Raw genomic sequence first — 22,866 nt, 5'->3', positions numbered from 1 at the left:
CCTTACAAAAAAGCCATGTTTTAAACATATGCTTGCAAGTAGATTATAGCACTTTTTTTTCCCCTTGGGGAAATAATGTCAGAAGTGGGACTTGGATTCAAGCCTTGTCCACTGTGGTAGTTTGAAATATGTCCAGAGATTCTTTGACACTTCCTTTGAATGTTGGAGCCTAATTTCTTTCCCTTCAGTGTGGGCCTGATGTGGTGATTTATAAGGAATAGGACAAAAGCAGAAATGACTAAATGTGACTTCAGAGACTAGGTTATAAAAGGTAACCTGGCTCCCTTTTCTCCTTTTGTCCTGGATTACTCATACTGAGGGAGGCCAGATGCCTGTGGACACTTAGGTGGCCTGGGGTAAGGCCCACGTGATGGGGAATGGAGGCCTGTTGTCCATAGCCTGTGAGTGTACCATCTTGGAAATGGACCTTTCTGTTCCCATCAAGCCTTAAGAAGACCACAGTGCTGGTTGATAACCTGACTGTAACCTCGCAAGAGACTCTGGGCCAGAACCACCCAGCTAAGCTACTCCTGGACTCCTGACCCATAGAAACTGTCAGATAATAAATGTTTGTTGTTTTAAACTACTAAATTTTATAGTAATTTTATTAAGTTTTTCATTTTAATTCCAGTATAGTTAACATACAGTTTTATATGAGTTTCAGGTGTACAATATAGTGATTCAGCAATTCTGACAATAAGTTGTACTCTCTAATCCCCATCACCTATTTCTCCCATCCCCCCACCCACCTCCTCTCTGGTAACCATCAGTTTGTTCTCTATAGTTAAGAGTCTGTTTCTTGTGAAACCATCAAATTTTGTAGTAATTTGTTACCCTTAACTAATGCATCCCCCAAACCCTGTTTAATTGGCTGAAATATTCTCTGGAGACTTCCAGTGAAACACTATTTAAACATGATTTTAAGACATTGTAGAATTGTGTAAAGAATATGATTTGGATACAATTTTGAGAAGAAAAAAGCACATCTAACTAGAGAAAGACTAGGAAGAAGATACGACTTTTGTTTTGCTTTGTTTTGTTTTAAGATTCTAAAGGGAAATTTTGGGGATGTCCAGTGACTCAGATTTTTTAAATTGGGTATAATTTTATTATACTTATGACTGTATTTTTACAATGTTTTACAAAAATCATATCTTTCTTTTTGATTCACATATTGAAGAATTATAATAAGATAGTGAGAAATGAGAGAGAAAAAAATTTTTCCTGGGGCAATAGTTGGAAGAGAGGTAGGAAGGAAGAAGGGGTTGAAGAGAAGTATGAGAAAGGAGTGGAAGCCATTTGGCTGTAGGAGGAGAAGCAGAAGAATGGAGAACAGCATGAAAGCAAGTCCATTTGAAAAAGGATAAAGGTGATGTTAACACTGATATTTCCCCCCTAATAAGGGGAGAATTCATTGGTCCCTGAGGCAAGTTAGGTTGGAATGACCTTGAGTTTAAGATGGTGAGAGATGCAGTGGCCATGACTATACATATGGAGAAAACTAGCTTATGAAATATGGCCAGATGTTATACTACTCTTTACTTCAGTGTAAACTTTGTTTCTATGGGACTGATGATTAATGGAAGTACTATTTTTAAGGTATTTTATAGGTTTGTTGCATTGAAAATTCCTGTAGAGTATTCAGAATTTAACCCAAACCTGTCGGTTCCTAGTATGCTGTATTTAGGTAAAACCAAGGAATCAGACATATTCAGGGTTTTTAACCCCATTCCCAGAAAAATCCAACTCTCAGCTTCCTGGCATTGAAGTTTCTGTTGATAAAAAGTAAAAAAAAAAAAATCTGTTTCTATAGAGATATGCATTTTGTCAGATTTTTACGACTCCCTACCAAGTAGCATTATTATGGAAACTATCTTTCTATGTTTATACAACATGTTTAAGTCAGAAGAGATGAAATGCTAATAACATGACATCAATTCTCTTCTGGGATTTTTAAGTGATAGAATGAATGTTGACATGGAAGTTGCCCCTAAGAGGCTTCTATCATCTGAGAAAAGCTGTATATAATTAAGATGAGTAGATGGAGGGCAGGTATGGAGATGTTTGAATATAAAGGGGGATTGACTCTAACAATGGAACAAGGATTTCACAAATTTTAGTGAAACCAATCTGGGTTGGAGGAAAGGAGGAGAAAATAGATGATGTTTGGTGTGAGTTTTGTTCTCAGGACAACTGATCTACCTCAGAGTTTCTCAATAGCAGACTGCTGACATTTTGGGCTGCATAACTCTTTATTGTGGGGGCACTGTCCTGTGTGTTGTATAATGTTAAGCAGCATCCATGGCCTTTACCCAGTAGATGCTTCCATTCCACCAGTTTTGAGAACCAAAAATGTCTTTCATTTTGCTAAACATTCCCTGAGAGGCAAAATGGCCCAAGTTGAGAACCACTGGTCTAGCCATAGCCTGTGGGAAGCATTGTATTAGGGATAGAAGCTGGTATTTAAGGTTGTAGGAAGAGGAGATTGCTGAGGAAGAAGTACTTTTTTGCTAAAGTAATGTCTAAGGCCCTTTGACTGATGAGGCAACCTACAAACCCAACTTCCCAGGTAACTACCCAGACCTGGGGGTTAGGGGTGCTCTTCTTGAGTTTCATGGTATTTTCATGGCTGTTGGTCTCTAGAGTAGGGGTTCCCAAATTTGAGTGTGCTTCAGAATCACCTGGAGGGCTTATTAAACACAGAGTTTGGGCCCCCAGAGTTTCTGATTCAATAGATCTCACTCAATAGATCTGAGGACTTGAGAGAGGTTTTGCATTTCTAAAAGTTCCCAGATGATGCTGTTGCCTCACGAAGAGACCATATTTTGAGAACCAATTTTCTAGAATAAACTACCTTTGGCATTATCTCATGTTAGATCTTTCTTGATTACCTCTGTAATTTTTTTCATGCTCAGGCTTGCGACTTTGTTTGCATTTGCTCTTTCTATTTAATCTTTGGCATTTTTTTTTCTTTGCTTCAAACCACATGAGACTCAGCTTCCCTCATGCTGCATCCCATACCATCTCCCAAGGTTGCCCATCTTTCAAGACATCTGTGCCTTAAAGATAGGTTACTTACATATGCCACAGTTGTCAAAAATCTGGGGTCACTTAGCATATGATATGCTCTTTTGATTGTAGTAACACATTTTTAGGGAATATCTGACTTTTAGATCCTTTTCTGAGCTATAACTGATTTCTTGGAACTCATCTTTCTATGAGGGACATTTGAATTATTTTGCATAAATGTATAATTTTATACTTGCCCACATCAAAGCTTATCTGTGAATTTCCTGCCCATTCATACATCCTCTTGAGATGTCCCTATCAGATTGCATTTTATTACCCAGTTAAGATTACTTAGGGTTATCTGCATTCTTAGGGATATAACTGTATCCTATCCTTTCTCAGTCATTAAAATGTTTTGTATTTTTAAATAATATAGATTGGCCCTCAGGAGATCCATAACTGTTCATGTTTTTATGTATCCATTCCCTTTGCTGCATGTTGATAACGAACTCCCTATCCATGACAAATCAGAATCCCATGATCCTGTAGAAGAAAAATTATTTTCCCTCTACTCTTCAGAGTTCTTAGCTGAGACCCCTGTAATTACAGACAGATTAACAAGAGAAAAACAAACCAGTTTATTAACATGTATAATTCAAGTGTATGTGGAGACAGGGAGACGAGTAACTCTCAGAGGTAGACCAGAATTCAGATTTAAATACCATCTTAATAGGAAAAGGTGAGGGAGATGTAGGCATCTCAGGAGACACTAAATGATTTTTAGGAAAGATGAATGTGTCCTCAGAAGAAGAGATGGGAGGTATAGTGGTTTGTGACAAAGTTTACCTGTGTGTAGTGTTGACTTCTAGTCTCCTCTTTCATGGCAAGAGTCAGTCCTCTCTGGTTGGTGAAACTGCAGGACAGAGGATTTATGACAATTAAGTTCCTTCTGGAAAATCAGTCTTTAAGGAGATAAGAGGAGTTTAGAGAAAACTCCCGGCATTTGCTATTTTTTGGGTGTCTATTGCTCAAGATAATGGCATATTTTGCTACCCTTCAGTCTCATTCCAATTTTGGGTCAAAAGTAGACTATTTCCTCTCTAGCTCCACCTGATTTTCTTAGACCAGATTCCATTTAAGTAGCTGACCCCAGTGAATCACCATAAGCTGACAGTTCGGTCACTTTGGATCTTGCAATACGTTCGTTCAGGTGTGTTTCATGGCCAGGGCAATTTGGATTGCCCCCTCCTTGCCAAGCCAACTCCTAGTCATCCTGCAGGTATCAGCGTGCACATGACCACCTCTGCACCTCAGAGAGATCTTCCATGACACCCAGGCCAAGCCACCCTGCCTTTTGCTCCTGGAGTACCTGTACTTCTCTCTCAGGACACTTTGCACAATGTTCTTATGTAACTATTTGTAATAATATGATGAATAACTCACCTGTGAGTTCTCTGGGGGCAGTGTCTTTTTTTTTTTTTGGTTTACTGTGTCTGGTGTCATAGGGCCTGGTGTCTAGAAGGACCTCCATATTTAATGACTGGTGAATCTATTCATTCTGTCTGCTCTCTGGAATAACACTTTTAAAAAAATAGAATTTTGCTTCTAAACTTTCCCATTTGACTGTCCATGATCACCTCTCCCCTGTGTTTACTCCTTTGTTTTTATTGCCTAACTGTGCTCAGTTCCTTAGGTTTTCTTCATAGGATGTGGTTTTTCGATCTCCTACTGTCCTAGCTACCCACTTTGGATGTTCAGTTGAACAGTGTTCTGGGTATCAGCACAAAACACGTGGAAGTGCTCTCTTCCTCTATTTGAGCACGGCCCTTCTGTAATACATATCAGAACTGCTTTAATGATATTAGTACCTGAGTCACCCTGCTGACTAATGCTAAAATTCTGATCACTGCCATGCCTCAGTGATTCGCATGACGCATTTTAATAATACAAGCAATATATGATCATTATAAAAAACTAGGAAGTTCGGGGCACCTGGGTGGCTCAGTCGTTAAGCGTCTGCCTTCAGCTCAGGTCATGGTCCCAGGGTCCTGGGATCGAGCCCCGCATCAGGCTCCCTGCTCTGCGGGAAGCCTGCTTCTCCCTCTCTCGCTCCCCCTGCTTGTGTTCCCTCTCTCGCTGTGTCTCTGCCTCTCAAGTAAATAAATAAAATCTTTAAAAAAAACAAAACAAAAAAAACTAGGAAGTTCAGATGAAAAAAACAATTTAAAATCACCAGATAATGCTGACACCCAGAAACATCAAGTGTTAAAATTTTATCACTACTTCCGTAGTCTCTTCTCCCACAGTTCCACATACATCATCTCATGCTCCAGGAACACCAAGCTGCCGGTGCTTTTCTCCACACTGATGCTGCTCCATGCCTTTGTGTGATAGCTGTGCATGTCCATCTAAATAAAGAGCCCTTCACACCTTTCTCTACCTGGAAGATTCTCACACCTGTATCAAACTCTTCCAGGTAGCCTTCTTTGAGCCTCCAGATAGGGCTCATGCATGGCCGTCATAGCACTTCACATTGCAAGGCACTTGATGTCGCAATGATGTCTTTCTGTGCCGTAACTTTTCTGTACATCCAGAACCTAACGTGGAGTGAGAGTGCTTAAATATTGTTAAAGTGGGCTAACCTGTACCAAAGAGGATGTGAGTGTAAATCTAAATCAATGAACAAATAAATACTTACAGATTATATTCTATTTAAAAAGAAATTCAGTTTGATTTTCTGAAAATATAATTTTCAAAAGACTATTCTAGCTATTGCCATCATTTGTGTTGTTACACATCTAATTTGTGCTTTGCCCAACTGGGCAAACATGAGTATTTTTTATCCAGAAGCAACATGTGTTGCAATTTCAATGGCTAATGGGTTTGTCAGGTTCTTTAAGGAAGCAGTTCTATTTGAATTCAGAAGACTTAAGAGGTTGAAGGAATTTTTACCAGAAATCATAGCATTTTGACAATATCTATCTTTTAAAACATTCTGACATCCAAGTGATTTGATTAATTTAGATTTTAATAGGTATGAGGGAATTTAAAAATATTATACTCACAGGATAATTTATTCATGGAAGATCATTTTATAAGTGATGAATTTCATTCCTTCTTTCCTGGTAGAAATAGAAAAAATGTGGATTGCAGCTGCTAACTTAATAATTTTACTGATAACTAAGAATGGAACAGATCTTGCTGTGAATTATATAATCAGCTTAAAAAGCACTCCATATTCTTTCTGTGACAGAGTATGAAAAACACAAGGCAGAGAATATGGTTATTTGAATTTTTTTCTGGCAGAAGCTTAACTACATTGTATTCAATAGTATAGTCAGAGAAAAATTGGGTAGAGTGATCAAAACAGCCACTCAAGGAATGTATCTTAGTGTCAGCCTTGAGTGGCTTTTGCTTTTCCAGCTAAGGAAATCTAACAGGACACTAAAAAACATTAACCTTCAAAATATGTTTAGATTTTGCAATGCTTCTAAGGAGGCAATATGAGAATATGAGAGCTATGTTTAGTAGGTTTGACCCATAAAATTTGTAGAAAGGGGTCACTTAAATTTAGTTTGAAAGCCACCACTTTTGCATGTGACTGTCTCTAATCACACCCCTCCAATCCATTCTCCATGCAGCTGGTACAGTTATCTTTCTGAAGGCAAATCTGATTATGTGATTCATCTGTTTAAAGCCCTTTAGTTGTGGAAACTAGACGTCTTAGCTTGGCAGAATAGGTCTTCCCTAAAAGGTCTTGCAATAACTGCCCTTAAAATCCATGCTTAAGCTCTAAGGAGCCACTCCCAGTGCCCAAAATAACTCAGCCATTGGCTACTTCTTTTTTTTTTTTTTTTTTATTTGAGAGAGAGAGAATGAGAGACAGAGAACATGAGAGGGAGGAGGGTCAGAGGGAGAAGCAGACTCCCCGCCGAGCAGGGAGCCCGATGCAGGACTCGATCCCAGGACTCCAGGACCATGACCTGAGCCGAAGGCAGTCGCTTAACCAACTGAGCCACCCAGGTGCCCCGGCTACTTCTTATTATTATGCAGCCATCCCTGTCTGCCTGGGATGGTTGGTCTCTGTCCATCTCCCGGGAGAATTGACCACTCCCTCCTTTACAATCATAACTGCCTCCCTCTACACCACTGTTCTTCCAAGCCACTCCTATCCTTTTTGTGTGTGCAATTACCCTTCTTCCTTAGACTCTAAGCTCTTATTATCTCTGCATGATACTTGGTTGAATAGATTTATGAATGGATTCGCTGATACCTGAGGGACAAATTGAACGTGCCTACTCTCAAAATCAGTATTCTTTGTGGAAGTTTTGCCAGCAATTGCAATGTAAATGATCTCCAGCTTGGGATGTTTTCCTGAACTTTTTATTTATTATACTTACTAATTTTGTTTTAATGTAGTTGAAAACATTGGAGAGCAGTAGTTTTGGTCTCTAATTTCAATTCTTACTCAAATACTTATATTCCTGCAGAAGAAAATACTTTAGGCTAAGAAACGCAGTGTAGTCAGCAAAATTTTCAGTTTTGACCTTATTTTTCCCCTATGGAAATGTGTCTCCTGTTAACCTTAAAAATAAAAACTGCCAGTTATTTTACCAGCAAAAATGGGTTTATTCAGGAATAAAAGAGAACTGTAATTGGGACAACAAACTGTGGCAAAATGGAAGGTGGGTCTGGAGAACAAAGGAGAGATACACTTTTTTAGGGAGGAAAGCATAAGTTAAGAAGGCTGTTGTAAGCTAAAAGTCTACTGGAGTAAACTGGGGGTTTGAAATATAGTGGCTTCTCATTGGCTGAACTATTGGGGGGAGGGGTAGAGAGCATAAGGGAAGCATCTCTTCCTCCTACTGGGATAGTGAAGTAGTTTCGGCGTGCAAGACCAAGTCTGTGTAAGGTCAAATCTGTCAATTCCTGTTGGGCCTGCAATTGACTACCAGTGGTGGGGTGTGAGGGCTCCCCCTACCCAAACCTTCTGACTCCATTTTAGTGAGGTTTCCCCTTATTAATTTTCATACTTCCAGAATGTGCCCATTGACCCATTTTGCCATCCACTGGTGTTTTTGGATGGGTTTAGGACTTGCAGAAGATGAAATATGGGAAAGGACTCACCATTTTTAGCTAGGTTCCTAACTATTTAGAGTGATTCTATATTATTTTGTTCCTTGAGCTGTCACTAGTCTTGATTACTGGATTACTGTTCTGAGTTATCTCAATGATACAAAGTCATAGGTCAGCATGTTAGGTATTATGTATAGTTATAGAGCTGGTCATTGCCATTGTCTGCAGGCTTACAAGTTCTGAAGTAGATACTGTCACTGGGGCATAAGGTAGAATCAGAAAGTGTTGAGTTACTTGTGCCCACCTTCCTTTTATTTATTTATTTTTAAAGTTGAGAAAGCTGAAGTCCAGAATCTTAAGTGACTTATCTAAGAGTTCATGTCGAATTCAGAGAAACACTGAGCCCCATGCAAAGTATTTCCAAACGCCTCTCCTGCCTTTTGTATTTGAAAACCATTCCAGTGGCACCATAGTGCAGGACTATTTAGGAGGTACCAGGCTTGGAGCTGGGAGTTAAACTATAGCTTGCTTCCCATTATTTTTTATATCCCTTTGTAGAAGAGTGCCACATGAATAATTAGGCCTCAATTAACTAAGAGATTGAAGCACAAAACTGCCTTATAAGTTCTGGCTATACACTTTTAGGGGATGCCTTAAAAGTGTCCAAAGCACTGTTTTCCTACTTGAGTTACCAAAAAACTTTGACAAGTGAGTGAAGATTTGGAATCTGTTATTACTTCTGTTGGCAAGTGGGCCTGTTGCTTCTCCCTATGATTTATGGGACTCCATATTGAGCAGGGTCAGCATGGTGGCAACATGGAGCTACGAATAGGTTAATAAAAGACAAGGGAGAGAAAACAACCTCAGACACAGATGCAAATAGTCCTGGGAGTCCTTTCTAAATATACCCCTACACCGTCTCTGCCTGGTACCTAACTGGCATTCTTCCTCAATAGGTCAGCTATTGTTGCTAGGTGGCTTTAATCATTTTGCAATTTCAAGTAAAAAAAAAAAAAGTAATACCATAGCTTTGTGTCAGCTTCCCGCCTTTTATTCATGGTTAGAAGGACATGAAACATTCTTGAAAAATGCCCTGCCTTGGTAACCTTGCAGGAAGGTAGTCCTTTCAATCATAAAAATATTTCAAATAGCAGCTTTGTCAGCCTTCTTGCTTTGGGTCTGGTTGGGGGAGGGGAAAAGAACAGCCTTTAATTATACATCAAGAGCACTTTAAGGGAAGGAACTCTACATGTTTGAGTCCTTTAAACTTATGATAGTGCTAAACACCCAATCTGCACTATAAAATGTTTACGGAATGAGGAAGGGACGGATCGGAGAGATGATGGATGGATATTTTGCATCTGTCTACTTTGTGTCATTTGGAATGGCACAGGATCTCTAAAATAAATTTGTCTCCTCATAATGGAACACTTTTTTTTTTATTTGCACAAATAAAAGAATTATCCTCTTACTCTTCTCCAATCTCTTATAAAAAAAATTCCTTTCTCTGTAAAGCTATCTACCTTTTCTTTGGATTACTTCCCATCCTACTTCTGTGGGACCCAGCCCCCTTACTATCCCTCTAGCTATCCTAACATTGGCCCCTTCAAAGAGACCCAGACTCTGCCATACCATTTCTCCTTGTTTGAAGCTCAGCTCCTTAAAAGTGTGGTACATACCTGCCACTCTCCTTCCCAATGACTTGTTAATTCCGTGCAGCTTGGCTCAAACTCTTTGAGGGTGAATATCAACACACATTCAAAGGAAATAAGAATATTCCCCAGCAGGTGGTTTCCAATATTTACTTATTGTCTGGACATAACTGAGAAGTGGTATCTCTAATAATGATGATTTTGGTTGACAGTTTTCTTTTTTTTTTTTTTTACACTGTTTAAGGGATTTTTATTAAAGCAAGAATTTTATAATCCAAATTACATTTCCTTGCTCAATTATCAATTCTGTTATTTAAAACAGAAGTGACATTCTGAGCTATTCCACAGTAAAGAATTACAAAATTAAAGAAAGGAATGCTTTAAATTTTTGCACTTTGCTGAAAATTCTTTTTCCCAGGGTCGATAAAACTTTAATTTGTTTTTATATTTTACTATTTTTTTGTGTTTTGTTTTGTTTTGTTTTTAAATCAATAAGTAATCTATGACTAGCATTATGTTTGCTAGACCTGGCATTTGCTCAGAACATAAGGTTCAAAGTTTCCTTTTTTTAAATTTATTTTGTATGTTGCAATGGTTTTTTTTTCCATAATGTTGAAATTTTTCCATGTTTAGATATTTTTCTTCGGTGACGCACGAGTTTCTTTTCATGGTCCCTGATCAGTTTTAAACAGTCTTCTTTCTCTTCAGGCTCAAGGAACCCTTCTTTCTCCTTTGCTTTTCTTAATTTTGCCTTGTATATGCAGTTCCAGCCACACCTCTTCCATGAATGTTCTTCTAGTTTACTCCTGTGTCTACTTGATACTTATTTAATTTTCTTACTACTATTACAGGAGGCAAGGTGATAGCACATATTTTACCTTAAAAAAAATCTCAGCATCTAATTCAGGGCTGGGCACACAGTAGGTAATTAATACTCAATTGACTAAACTATTACAGAGGTACGGGGACTCTTACTCTTTTGAGTCAATCTGATTGTCATTTTATTAAGGACTCTGAATGCCCACAATAGTACATTCATCATGCTAATTTAATTGATTACCTTCTTGCAGGAGCTTTAGCTATTACAATAAGAGGCACTTTGCATCTTTATCACTGTCTTCTTGGTCCATATATTGATTTTAAGGTTGGTTTGTTGAATGTGTTACTATATTCTTTTCCATATATAAAAGACCATCTTAACTGTGGGCTATTGTTTCAGAATCAGGAAACATGATGAATAGACAAAAGGACTCATTAGGTAATAGAGCATCGCTGAAAGATATTTTGGGAAGCATAACAAAAATTCAGGATAAAAAGCTTGCATATTTTGTGGGCCTTCTAGGACTGATTAACACTCATCTTTGGAGTGTGTGTGTGTGTGTGTGTGTGTGTGTGTGTGTTTGTGTTTGCACTGAGGCCAGGATGTAAGGGCAAAGGATTCCTAATAATCTTACATGTAACTAGAAGGAGATTCAAGGTTAAAACTATTTACTGTGATGCTTTTCTCCTTTGGTTTCTCTTGCTCTCTCTCAAAAAAAAACCAAAAACCCACAAACTTCTGATATGAAGTACAGTTGCTTCCAATTCCAAGTTACATGACTTCCTCTAAGGGATTTGTCAAAATGACAAAAAAAAAAAAAAAAGGTGGAAGTAGGGGCAATTTGAAAATAAAAACAATTAAAATGGGAAAGAAATTCAGAGCCATGCCACAGTGGACAGAATGGCAAATGACTGAATTTGGTTGAATTTTTGCATGTTTTTCAGGATCTAAAGATACTATTGCTCTGTTTTTGGTTTTGTTTTGTTTTTTTACAATAAACTGATCAAAGTGCCTGTGAAATTTTATTAAACTTTTTTCCAAACCCAAGTAGACAGCTTTGTTGTTCAGTGTGTCATTTACCTCCACTTCTCCCTCCAGTTGTCTTCTACCAAACTAGTATAATGGAGCATGACTGTGCTAGATGCTCAACATCCTTCACATGGTGTATTCTTGTTTCATTCTTGTTTACTATGAGTAATGTATGTTACTATGCTATCATGTTGGAAATTTCCTTAATCTTTTTTTAATGTTATGATAGGGACCCTCTATCTCTAGGATCTCATACCACCCCTTACTCTGGTGACTCCTTGAGAAATGAAAAATGTGACAGTGCATGTCCCAGAATGCTTTTATTCTACCCTCATGCTAGACTGATAATTTTGCTATCATGAATTACCAGGTTCAGACTTTTAGGATGAAAATTATTTTTTCTTGAGAATTTTGAAGACATCACGCCATCGTCTTCTAGCCTCCAAAGTTAATGTTGAGAATCTAATGCTCATTTTCCTAGTTCTTTGTATGGAAACTTCTTTCTTGCTCTACCTCCTGGAATTTTTAAGTATATGATGTGGATCCTCATTGATTTTTCTACACATTTTCAAGGACTTTTCAATTTGGAGACTCATGTCATTCAATTCTGAGAACTGTTTTTTTAAAAATATTATTTCTTTGTTAATTTTCATATAGACTGGTGTTTGGTCTTTCTTGCTGAAACTCCTATTAGTTAGATTTTAACCACATGGATTTTCTAAATTATTCCTCTCTTTTTTTGTTTGTTTATAAGTCCTTTCTTTGTCTTTTTGTTCCTTTTTGGGACCAATTTCCTTGTTTTTTATCTTGTTATTCCCTTATTTGATTAAAAAAACCTTTACTTTCATATTTTTGATTTCAAAGAACTCTTTTTTGTTCTTTTATTGTCTTCTTTTATGACATTTTATTCTTAATTCATGGATCAATGTCTTATGTCTACAATGATATCAATTTTCAGTTATTTGAAATTTTCATTTTTGTTTCTTTTTTTAAACCCCCTTTTTTATTCTCTTTCAGTTGGAGAATTTTCTCAAATGTTTGGTAATTCTTGCTTGCTACTTTTCATGCTTAAACACTGATGAGAAACTCTGTGAGAAAGGCGGGTTTGTTTATTGCTCAGCTTTTCTGTGACCAGCCACATTATTCTTGGCTGGGGACCAAGTCACTATGTGTACATCTTTCCCTATTATCTGTAGAGCTGGATCCTCCAGTCTCCCTTTAAGGAAGCATACACCTGGCTTTTGACATCCTAGAGCTGGCAGGAGGAAGGCATGGATGTCTCAATGTTTTCTCACCCCCACCTTCTGCTGTCCCTGATGTCCCAGGAGTCCTGAGATTCTCAGACTAAATTTTTCCATAGAATATTTCTCAACACTCCTGTAGGAATGAGGGATGGGTCATCATTTAATAGGTTGGGTTAGAGGTGGGGACACAGGAAAATAAATATTCCTTATAGAGACTTTTAAAATATCCCCCTGTTTTCAACCTTCTTACTTCAGTATACAATTTCCTTGCCTTCTACCTGGTGCTTCCAACTGCTGAGCTTTTTCTAGGTTCTGCAGGGGAAATCGGAGTGCCTCTCATTGGTGTCCTCCTTTGGTAGGTTTTTAGTGGGGTTTTAAAAAAAATTTTATTTTAATTCAATTAATTAACATATAGTATATTATTAATTTCAAAGGTAGAGTTCAGTGATTCATCAGTTGCATATAACACCCAGTGCTCATTACATCACGTGCCTCCTTAATGCCCATCACCCAGTTACCCCATCCCCCAACCCACCTCCCTTCCATCCACCCTCAGTTTGTTGCTTATAGTTAAGAGTCTCTTATGGTTTATCTCCCTCTCTGATTTCATCTTATTTTATTTTTTCCTCCCTTCCCCTATGATCCTCTGTCTTGTTTCTTAAATTCCACATATGAGTGAAGCCATATGATAATTGTCTTTTTCAGATTGACTTACTTCATTTAGCATAATACCCTTTAGTTCCATCCATGTTGTTGCAAATGGTAAGATTTCATTTTTTCATGGCTGAGTAATATTCCGTCACACACACACACACACACACACACACACACACACACCCACCCCACATCTTCTTTATCCATTCATCTGTTGATGGACATCTGGGCTCTTTCCATAGTTTGGCTATTGTGGACATTGCTGCTATAAAAATTGGGGTGCATGTGCCCCTTCAGATCACTATGTTTGTATCCTTTGGGTAAATGCCTAGTAGCGCAATTGCTGGGTTGTAGGGTAGCTCTGTTTTCAACTTTTTGAGGAACCTCCATACCATTTTCCAGAGTGGCTGCACCAGCTTGCGTTCCCACCAACAGTGTAAGAGGTTTCCCCTTTCTCCACATCCTTGGCAACATCTGTCCATTCCTGACTTGTTAATTTTAGCCATTCGGACTGGTGTGAGGTGGTATCTCATTGTGGTTTTGATTTGTATTTCCCTGATGCTGAGTGATGTGGAACATTTTTCATGTGTCTGTTGGCCATTTGGATGTCTTCTCTGGAGAAATGTCTGTTCATGTCTTCTGCCCATTTCTTGATTGGATTATTTGTTTTTTCGGTGTTGAGTTTAATAAGGTACTTGGTTTTTACCTTCCTCTTTTCTATTAAGATTTTTGGCTGCATCTCATTTCTTGGTGGGAATAAGTTTAGGGGCATGTCTACTAAAATTATTTGCCCTTAGCAAAATATTGGTCTTATTGAGAAGCCTTATGGTTATATATGGATATATTGATGTATAGATATATAGATACCTCGACTACAAGTAATTTAGAAAATCCATGAGGTTCAAAATCCAACCAATAGGAGTTTCAGTAGAGAAGATTAAACAAAATGGAAATTATCAAAGAATAATGAAAAGAAGGCTAACATTATGGTACTTTAGTGTATCTATGATGGTGTTGTTCTGTTTCTCTGCAGTATGTTCAGAGATTAGGCTATGCAAAACAGGGAGCCTAATTGGAAATGCAGATATATAAACTGAGAGATACAAAGTGTTAACATGTCATCATGAATTACTTTTTCTGAAGTGAGATATAGGAAGGCCCCTGAAGGAATGGCATCTGGATGGGCAGAGATGGGAAAGTAGGTTTAGGTAGAAGGGGGTGTGGAAATAAAAATAAAAGCAGATGTGATGATGGATGATGCCTCTAACACTGTGGCTTCTAGTAAGACAGGGTGCTAGATGTCTTCATGTAGGTGGCTTTGGGTGTCAGTGTGGGTTAAAAATGGGTGCTCTCTTGGGGATGGAGGGGTGCCACCAACTCGATTGCCAAAATGGCTGTAGAGCCCAGAAATTTGCTTGTTATCATAATGAGTTATTTTGAAAAATCTAGGACATCCTTCACATGATCATCTCAAGGATAATTTAAAAAGCAAGACATATTTTAGGGCACAAAAAAGTGAAATTCAAAAGATTTTAGAAAGCTAAATTATTTCCAGTAGGGTTTATAAATACTGTATGTGAAACATGAGGTTAAGACTGATCACAAAAACCTTATACAAATGCATTCTTGTATCCCAACTTAATCTGTCATGATTGGCAGTTCTTTTTTTTTTTTTTTAAAGATTTTATTTATTTATTTGACAGAGAGAGAGACACAGCGAGAGAGGGAACACAAGCAGGGCGAGTGGGAGAGGGAGAAGCAGGCTTCCCGCGGAGCAGGGAGCCCGATGTGGGGCTTGATCCCAGGACCCTGGGATCATGACCTGAGCCGAAGGCAGATGCTTAACGACTGAGCCACCCAGGCGCCCATGATTGGCAATTCTTTATAATAGATCATGAATCCTTGTGCAACAGGGTGATGTTAGAGGCAAGAGAGAACATCCTGTTTGGTTTTATTTCACTGAGTAGAGCTATGTGACACTGCTATTTCGGAAGAGTGGCCATCTTCTGCATGCTTTGTTGCAGACAGCCTTTCTGGCTGCAGTAATTTAGGGGCATATGAGAGCTGAGTTTGAAAGTACACTAATACACCATCAGGCAAGCGCTGAGCATGACGTCTTCTGAGGCTGGTCTCATTTTGTAGGTTGTGTGCAAGGTGCATTTCAATTGATTCACTGGATCTACCTGCCAACATGTCTGTGAGATAGGACTAAGCCAGAAATGTTTGAATCAACTTAACATTTGTTTAGGCAAATCAATTTAAAGATAATTGTGCCAGTTCAAATCTCTGACTTGATTGGACTGGACTGCTAAGAGAGAAGCTGAAGGGGTCCACAGCTCAGGCTGGGTCTTCTGGTTTACCTCAGGTTGCTCATTAGCAGGGCTGGAGCACACCCCTTTCGACATCATCTTTCTGTGTGTGTTTGGAGAGGCTGGGACCTGAACAGATGGCCTCGATGTGGGCTCCCATGACTACCAGGCATGCCAAGCAGGCAGATGAGTGATCTGGCTTGTTCCTTCTCTTTTAAATTGCTGTCAGCCTGGGAAGAGTGGTGAAAATAAATCAATGGCTCCCTCCTCCAGACCCAGCATGTACCTTTCAGTCATCAAAATAAGAAACATCCTGTGGTAGCTGTTGGGTGATTTCTCTGATAGGAAGAGCCCTTCACACACTGGAGATTAACATAACAAATGGCCAAATTGTGTCTCAGAAAGGACATTTTTTTTGTCAGGGACCAAATGTTGGCACTGAATGGACAACAGCAGGTTTGGAGGGAGCATTGTTTATTCACTCCCAGACTCTTCGTGTCCTTTGTGACTAGGTTCAGTATTTTTGGTAACTGGTTGGTAACTGTTTACATCTCCTGTCATTAGAACACAGGAAATCATAAACAGGAATCATGCTGAATATCTCTGGCAGTGCCTCTCAGGCTGAAGGGCCTCTTCTTGTGTAACTTCCATCTTTTTGATTCTCATTGAGTCCAAAGGAAACTGTATAGCAAGGCACTCAATTTAAGACCAAACGACTCCTGCTTAATCTTCATATATTAACAGTCGACCCTGAGCTAGGAAACTTTTTGGAGTCACATATCAAAAAATTGGTCCTGGATCAGGAGAGTGTGGGATCTTTTATTTTTTAAGCTTTGGTACATCATTGCATGATTAAATGCTAATCATTAATATATTAACAAATCGACCCTGAACTAGAATATTCTATGGCTTTGTTTTCCTTTATTTGAAATAAAGGCCCACCTACCTTGCTTACAACTCTATGGGTCGTATTCTCACAGATGCAAATTGATTTTCTAGTTATAAATCATGGACCTTGATGTGTTTTCAAACAATAAACATTTCACATATGTGAGAGCCATGTTGGGTTAAGGTAGAAGGGAAGTTTTACTTTTTGGAATGAATCTGATATATATATGGCTTCTCAAATTTGAAAGCTTCATATGGCCCGTGGGTGGCATGTTGGATATCCCAAGACTTACTTAGTGCGGTATGATAATCTAGTTCCTAAATTTTACATAGCTTGACACATAGAACTGGTAATGTTTCTAGAAATACCATCAATAGAAATATCTTCATAAGACCTTTGTGTTGTAATCTGCTTTAAGTTGTCTCACTACTCAGTTAGAAGCATTATGGGACAGTCAGGTCAGAGATTTAAGTCAGGACTTCCGGTCCTGTTTCTCATTTGGTTATAACTGAGCTATTTCTTGAGAAATATCACTTATAATGTCTCTTCACTGATGCTTAAAATATATATGCAAAGTAAAGCTGTCTAACTTGCAAGGCTTTGGGGGGGGTTCTTTATAAATGTTAAGGAGCTTATATGTAAAAATTATTATTAATGACTGAACTACTTAGAACTGTCAAGAAGGATAGCAACATTTCTACCAGCCCTTGGGCAGAGACAGGTCTGCTGTGAGTTAGTCATCATCTGTGGATGATGTATTTGAGGACATGATGCACAGCAGTTGAATTTATAAAAAAAATGTTGGTAAAGCTCTTTTGGAGAAGTCATGGATTGCAGCATTACATTCTGGGAAAATGGAATTTTCCCTCAGCTTTACAAATGTGGCAGAAGGGATTCTCACTATTTTGCATTTCTGGATTCTCATTAATCACACACACACACACACACACACAGAGAGACATGGACACACACAGACACACATGAGTCAATAAAATCTGTGATAATTAAAAATGCTATCTTAGGTTTAAGACGTATTTTAAAAATATTAACATACAATGGCATCTCAGAATAATGGCTGGTTTACTTCTGTTGCTTCACTTACGCATTTTCTTTGGGGTAATGGGCAGTCAACTGTTCATTCTTATCCTTTCTTGCATATGTTTCTTTTCTTTTTTTTATTTTTAAAAATATTTTATTTTTATTTTTAATATATTTTTTAAAAGATTTTATTTATTTATTTGACAGAGAGAGGGACAACGAGAGAGGGAATACAACCAGGGGGAGTGGGAGAGGGAGAAACAGGCTTCCTGTCGAACAGGGAGCCCAATGCGGGGCTCAATCCCAACACCCTGGGATCATGACCTGAGTCGAAGGCAGACGCTTAACGACTGAGGCACCCAGGCACCCCATATTTTTAATATTTTTAAATATTTAATTTATTTTTAATGTTTTATTTTATTTTATTTTTCTCTTATTTATTTATTTGAGAGAGAGAGTGAGAGAGAGAGCCCAAGAAGGGGTAGGGTCAGAGGGAGAAGCAGACTCCCTGCTGAGCAGGGAGCCCGACGTGGGACTCTATACCAGGACTCCGGGATCATGACCTGAGCCGAAGGCAGTCGCTTAACCAACTGAGCCACCCAGGCACCCTTAATATTTTATTTTTAAGTAATCTCTAAACCCGACGTGGGACCCTGAGATCAAGAGTCCCATGCTCTACCAATTGAGCCAGCCAGGCACCCCTGTTTAATTTCTATTTATTGAAATAGAATGTGACCTTTAGGCCCTGATATCCCAGAAAACAGCCCTGTGAGTCTTCCCACAAGAAACTTAGAAAATTTCCTTTTCTTTTTTCCCTCCCCCTCCAAATTACAGTCAGCCACCTAACACGTCTGTAAGTTGGTGGAACTTACCAGTTGTGATGAGACCAAAGAGGTGAAGGAGCTCATTCAAGGAGTGTTTGGGCAGAGACGTGACCAGAATTCAGGTCACTTGGTTCAGTTCTCACACAAATATTTATTACCCTGGGTGGCGTGCTGGTTGCTATTTCTGTGACCTTTCTATTCCGTTATGCCACCTGCCTGTCTGCTCTGGGGGATTTGATCTACGGAAGTTACTTTTCTTTCCACAGGGAAGCATTTTCTTAGTGCCTGTTCTCCTCACATACACTCAGCGGACATCCTCAGTCTCCTCCTTTAGAAAACGAAGATGCTGTGCTACCTACTCCAAACTTTCTTGATGTTATCTTCCTTTAATCAATTATACATGAAAAACACATTTGAACCCTAAACATCCTTCATTGTGCATTTCATGTAGCTATGTTCATCATGCTGTGTTTTATTTATTTTTACTTCACCTTGTTCTTAAAGATGGCACGAGAAATAATGCTGTAATGTCCCTCTCTGGTGCAGTGATCAAAGCAAGGGTTCAGTTATTTTAAACAGTGGAGTGCATTTTGCTTTTGGTCCCATGTTGCAAACAAACCAGGCTTCATATCACTGTCCTGATTTTCTGTGCCATTTTGGGTATGTGTGCAGCACACATCAGCAGCATCATGAGCTATTGTCCTCAGGGCCTAGCAAAATGTGAATGTATAATAATGAGACAAAAGTTTAGCTAATAAATGCAAGCTGATGATGCACATATGTGATGGAGTAGAATGACATTTCTATTTAGGGGTCCAACGTATTGGGATTATGCCAATATCTATGTTAAATTGCATAAATTGGAACTATGTCTTTTGGGGCCTTGAGGTATTAGAATATTCGAAAATGGAGCAGTTCAGAATATAATCATTAGAACTGCTCTGTCTCTTCTGGTCTGGGAGAATGTAAAAGTGGCCATTCATTGGTTGATTGTTTGCTGTGTTCCGAGGATTTTGCCGACTGCTTTACATGGAACATTTTGTTTACTCATTTTAACAATCTGTGGAATAGTTTATTATCCACATTTTACAGAAATGAAACTCAGTTGCAGAAAGGTGAAATGACATGCCCAAGCACTCAAAGCTGCTATTCAAATTGAGGACTGTCTGATTCCAAAGCCTTTCTTTTAATCACTTTGCTGTAATTCTCCCAAACCCACTTGTTCATTCACCATATTTTTATTAACACATTACTTTTTGGGATACAAGGAAAATGGAATAAAACAGACAACCCTGGTCTCATGGAGCTGTCGTTCTTATGGGTGAGAAGGTAAATGAAGATGTAGAGGATGTCACATGGTAAGGCACGGTCCTGGGAGCTTGAAGAGCAGGGAAGCAGAGGAGGGAGTAGGGGGTGATGAGCATGGATGTGTGGCTGCCACATTTGGGTAAGGTGGTCAGGAAGGCCTTGCTGAGAAGGTCACGCTGGACAAAGGCATGAGCAAAGGCACAATTGAAGTGGGGGGTGCGGTAGCATTGGAACCATTGGAAGGAGTGAGCTAAGGAGAAACTGGGGAGACTGGAACCAGAGAGAGCATGAGTAGAGACAACTATTTGGAGTCACTTGCCAAAAATTGGTCCTGGATCAGGAGAGTGTGGGATCTTTTATTTTTTAAGACTTTATTTTTTTTATTATTGTGGATTAATTGCTAAATGCAATGGTCTAGTAGGGAAGGAAAGTTGATTGATGATGCAGGAGAGATGTGAGAAGTGATACCTCAGTGTTCCAGAACAGGTGAAATGGGGTGGGGCCTAGTGCAGAAGGGGGCAGCTTGATCTTAGACAGGAGCATGGAAAATAGGAGGGAAGCACAGTGCTGGCAGCAGAGGGATGAACTTGTGGGGGTTGAGGGCACTGTCTTCTGATTGCTCCTGTGTTCTCATTGGAAAGGCAAAATCAGATCTTGAGCTGAGGGTGCAGGTTGGGGGAGGCCGTGTTGGAAGTCTGAGGAGGGAACAGCACAGAGCTGTCCTCCAGAAGAGTGGGATAGTGATCAGAGCACATCTCCACAGTTTCATTACCTGCCAGCTTTAAGGGTCCCTGTGGGGCTAGCGGCCGTGTGTTCAGAGTGTGATTTCTGGGGAGTGAACATGCTTCTCACACTGGATCAGGATGCACAGAGCAGGTGGAAAGTTGCATTTAAATGTGGTCAGGGTTTTGCCAGAAGAGTGTAATAAAGAAGTCTACGATATGGCAGAGGACTTTGATTGTACATTGTTCTTTAATCATCCCAAATAGCGGGAGATGCATTGTTACCGGAAGTCCCTTGCCTTCCCAAAAGCCACCCCATTTCTCCCTGAGGAGAAGGGCCTGTCCTCTCCCAAGTCCACACGGGGGACTGGCATTGCTTTTGTGTAAATTAAGTAGTCCAAATTTTTTTAAATATTTGCCTTAATACTTGTTCTTTTTGTTTTATTTTGAATGGCCTGTCATCATGGTCCCCTCTCTCATCCCCCAACTTGAGATGTATGAAGGCTTTTGGTCTCCCTGGGAGTGGGGATGAGGCATTGAGGCAGCCAGGGCTTAACTGTGCCCTGACTTGAGACCAGTTCAATAAAGTGCATGCCCTAAAGAAAAAAAAGATAATAATTATGAAATTTAAGCTGGAAAGATGGGAAGTGAGGATGTGGAGGGTGGGGGGGGGGGGGACATGGACAGTGTGAGGACATCAATGGAGTGTGAGTCCTGGAAGGTCCAAGAGTGGGGGACTGAGGTGGGAAACAGAAGACCACAGTGGGATGCTTGACAGTAAGGTTACTCAGGGGAGTAATTCTTCCTGGCTAGAATGATAGGTCTGAGCAGCTGAGGTAGGACTGAGGACAAAGTCATTGCAGGAAAGGTGCAAGGACCTGGAAGACCACAGTTTCCTGGGAAGGGAAGTCACCAAGAAATATTTCTGGTTTTCTAGAGATTGACAATGAGTCCTCCCAACAAGGGAGGAATCATGGCCAAGGGTCAGTGACGATTGTAAGAAGGAGCAAGTTGTCGATGCATTTTAAAGGAGAACAGACAGTCTGCTCACAAGGAGTATTGCTCACAAGCCAAACGATCCTGAGGAGCTGTGGGTCTTTCAGGAAGAGGAAGGGAAGGGAGACTTATCTGGCAAAGCGGAAAAGGAGGACACCAACCTCGCCTTTGGCACCTTCCTTTGGGTGGTGCAGAAAAGAAAGCAGCCTTCACTCCCAGGGTGAAGAAGAAGCAGAACCGTTGGAGGAGAGCCAGCTCTCAGGCTGGAGCAAGACGCTAAAGGGGGGAGTCAGAGAAGGGTTTGAGTGAGAGAAGGTTGTGCTGATGATACCGAACTAGGGTGGACACAGTAAAAGGATTTCCAGAGTTGGGTGTGGTGGGTGGGGCCAGAGAAGATGTGGAGAGCAGGGTGCGATGGCAGTCTGAAAGAAGGAATGAACCAGAAGACCTGGGCTTCCTAAAAGTGGAAAATCAAGTTAGGCCCAGTGGGCTCCAGGAGGATAGTGGTGCTGAGGCTGGGTGTGGTGAGACTAGGGAGGGAGGTTTGTCAAGACTGGGGAAGGTTTGGGCTTCTCCTATTCCTGCAAGTGATGGTGTTGAGGTCTGGTGAGAATCAGTTTCACCTGGAGTGCCATATCTGGAATGCTCCTCTAACTCCTAGAATATGAGCAGCGTTAGGGGTCACTCTGAATTTATACTAGGTATTTATACTGAGGAACTCATTTCTTCATCTGTGAGGATGCCCAGCTGTGGAACTGCAGATTTCTCCTGTGTTGCAGTCTATGCTCACAAATGAAGAAAATGACAAAAAACAACAAATATACGACAAATAACTGCAAGGAGGACAGAAACCTATCATCTATATGGGCAGGAGGGACAGAGAAGGTAGGGACATGTTTAGATGTTCGTTTTCCTAGAAATAGGAAAATTTCACCCATTTTTGTTGGACCATTAGCAGAATTTTATAGCCACCTGCAAAGAATTTGATTTTTGGGAAGTTATATAGTGCGAGCACAATGTTTATATATTTAGTACATGTTCAAAATACTTTCGATCAATAAATGAATAGATGGTTGCTGGAGTGGGGGGGTGGGGTAGGAGGGATGGGGTGACTGGGTGATAGACACTGGGGAGGGTATGTGCTCTGGTAAGCGCTGTGAATTGTGCAAGACTGTTGAATCTCAGATCTGTACCTCTGAAACAAATAATGCAATATATGTTAAGAAAAAAAAAAGAAGAAGAAGAAGGTAGCGGGAGGGGAAGAATGAAGCGGGGGAAATCGGAGGGGTAGACGAA

General features: G+C 39.8%; 1 protein-coding gene across 4 annotated transcripts in view; it reads left to right on the top strand.

Annotated features, from left to right (window-relative positions):
• Window positions 1-22,866, top strand: part of FGF14 (fibroblast growth factor 14) — a 586,337-nt gene that overhangs the window by 51,121 nt on the left and 512,350 nt on the right. Inside the window, exon 1 of one of the 4 annotated variants that reach the window (XM_081815182.1) lies at window positions 6,892-7,032. The exons of the other annotated variants lie outside the window; for them this stretch is intronic. Within the exon in view, the coding sequence (XP_081671308.1) occupies window positions 6,957-7,032 (76 nt within the window). The 5' untranslated portion in view covers window positions 6,892-6,956. Of the gene's footprint in view, window positions 1-6,891; window positions 7,033-22,866 lie in introns of those variants that run through there. 4 annotated transcript variants of the gene reach the window in all.

This window comes from Leptonychotes weddellii, chromosome 3 (genome assembly GCF_054177405.1).
Source record: "Leptonychotes weddellii isolate Sample4059 chromosome 3, ASM5417740v2, whole genome shotgun sequence".
NCBI lineage: Eukaryota > Metazoa > Chordata > Mammalia > Carnivora > Phocidae > Leptonychotes > Leptonychotes weddellii.
Note: the sequence above shows the minus strand (reverse complement) of the source record. Positions and strands in the feature narration are given on the sequence as shown.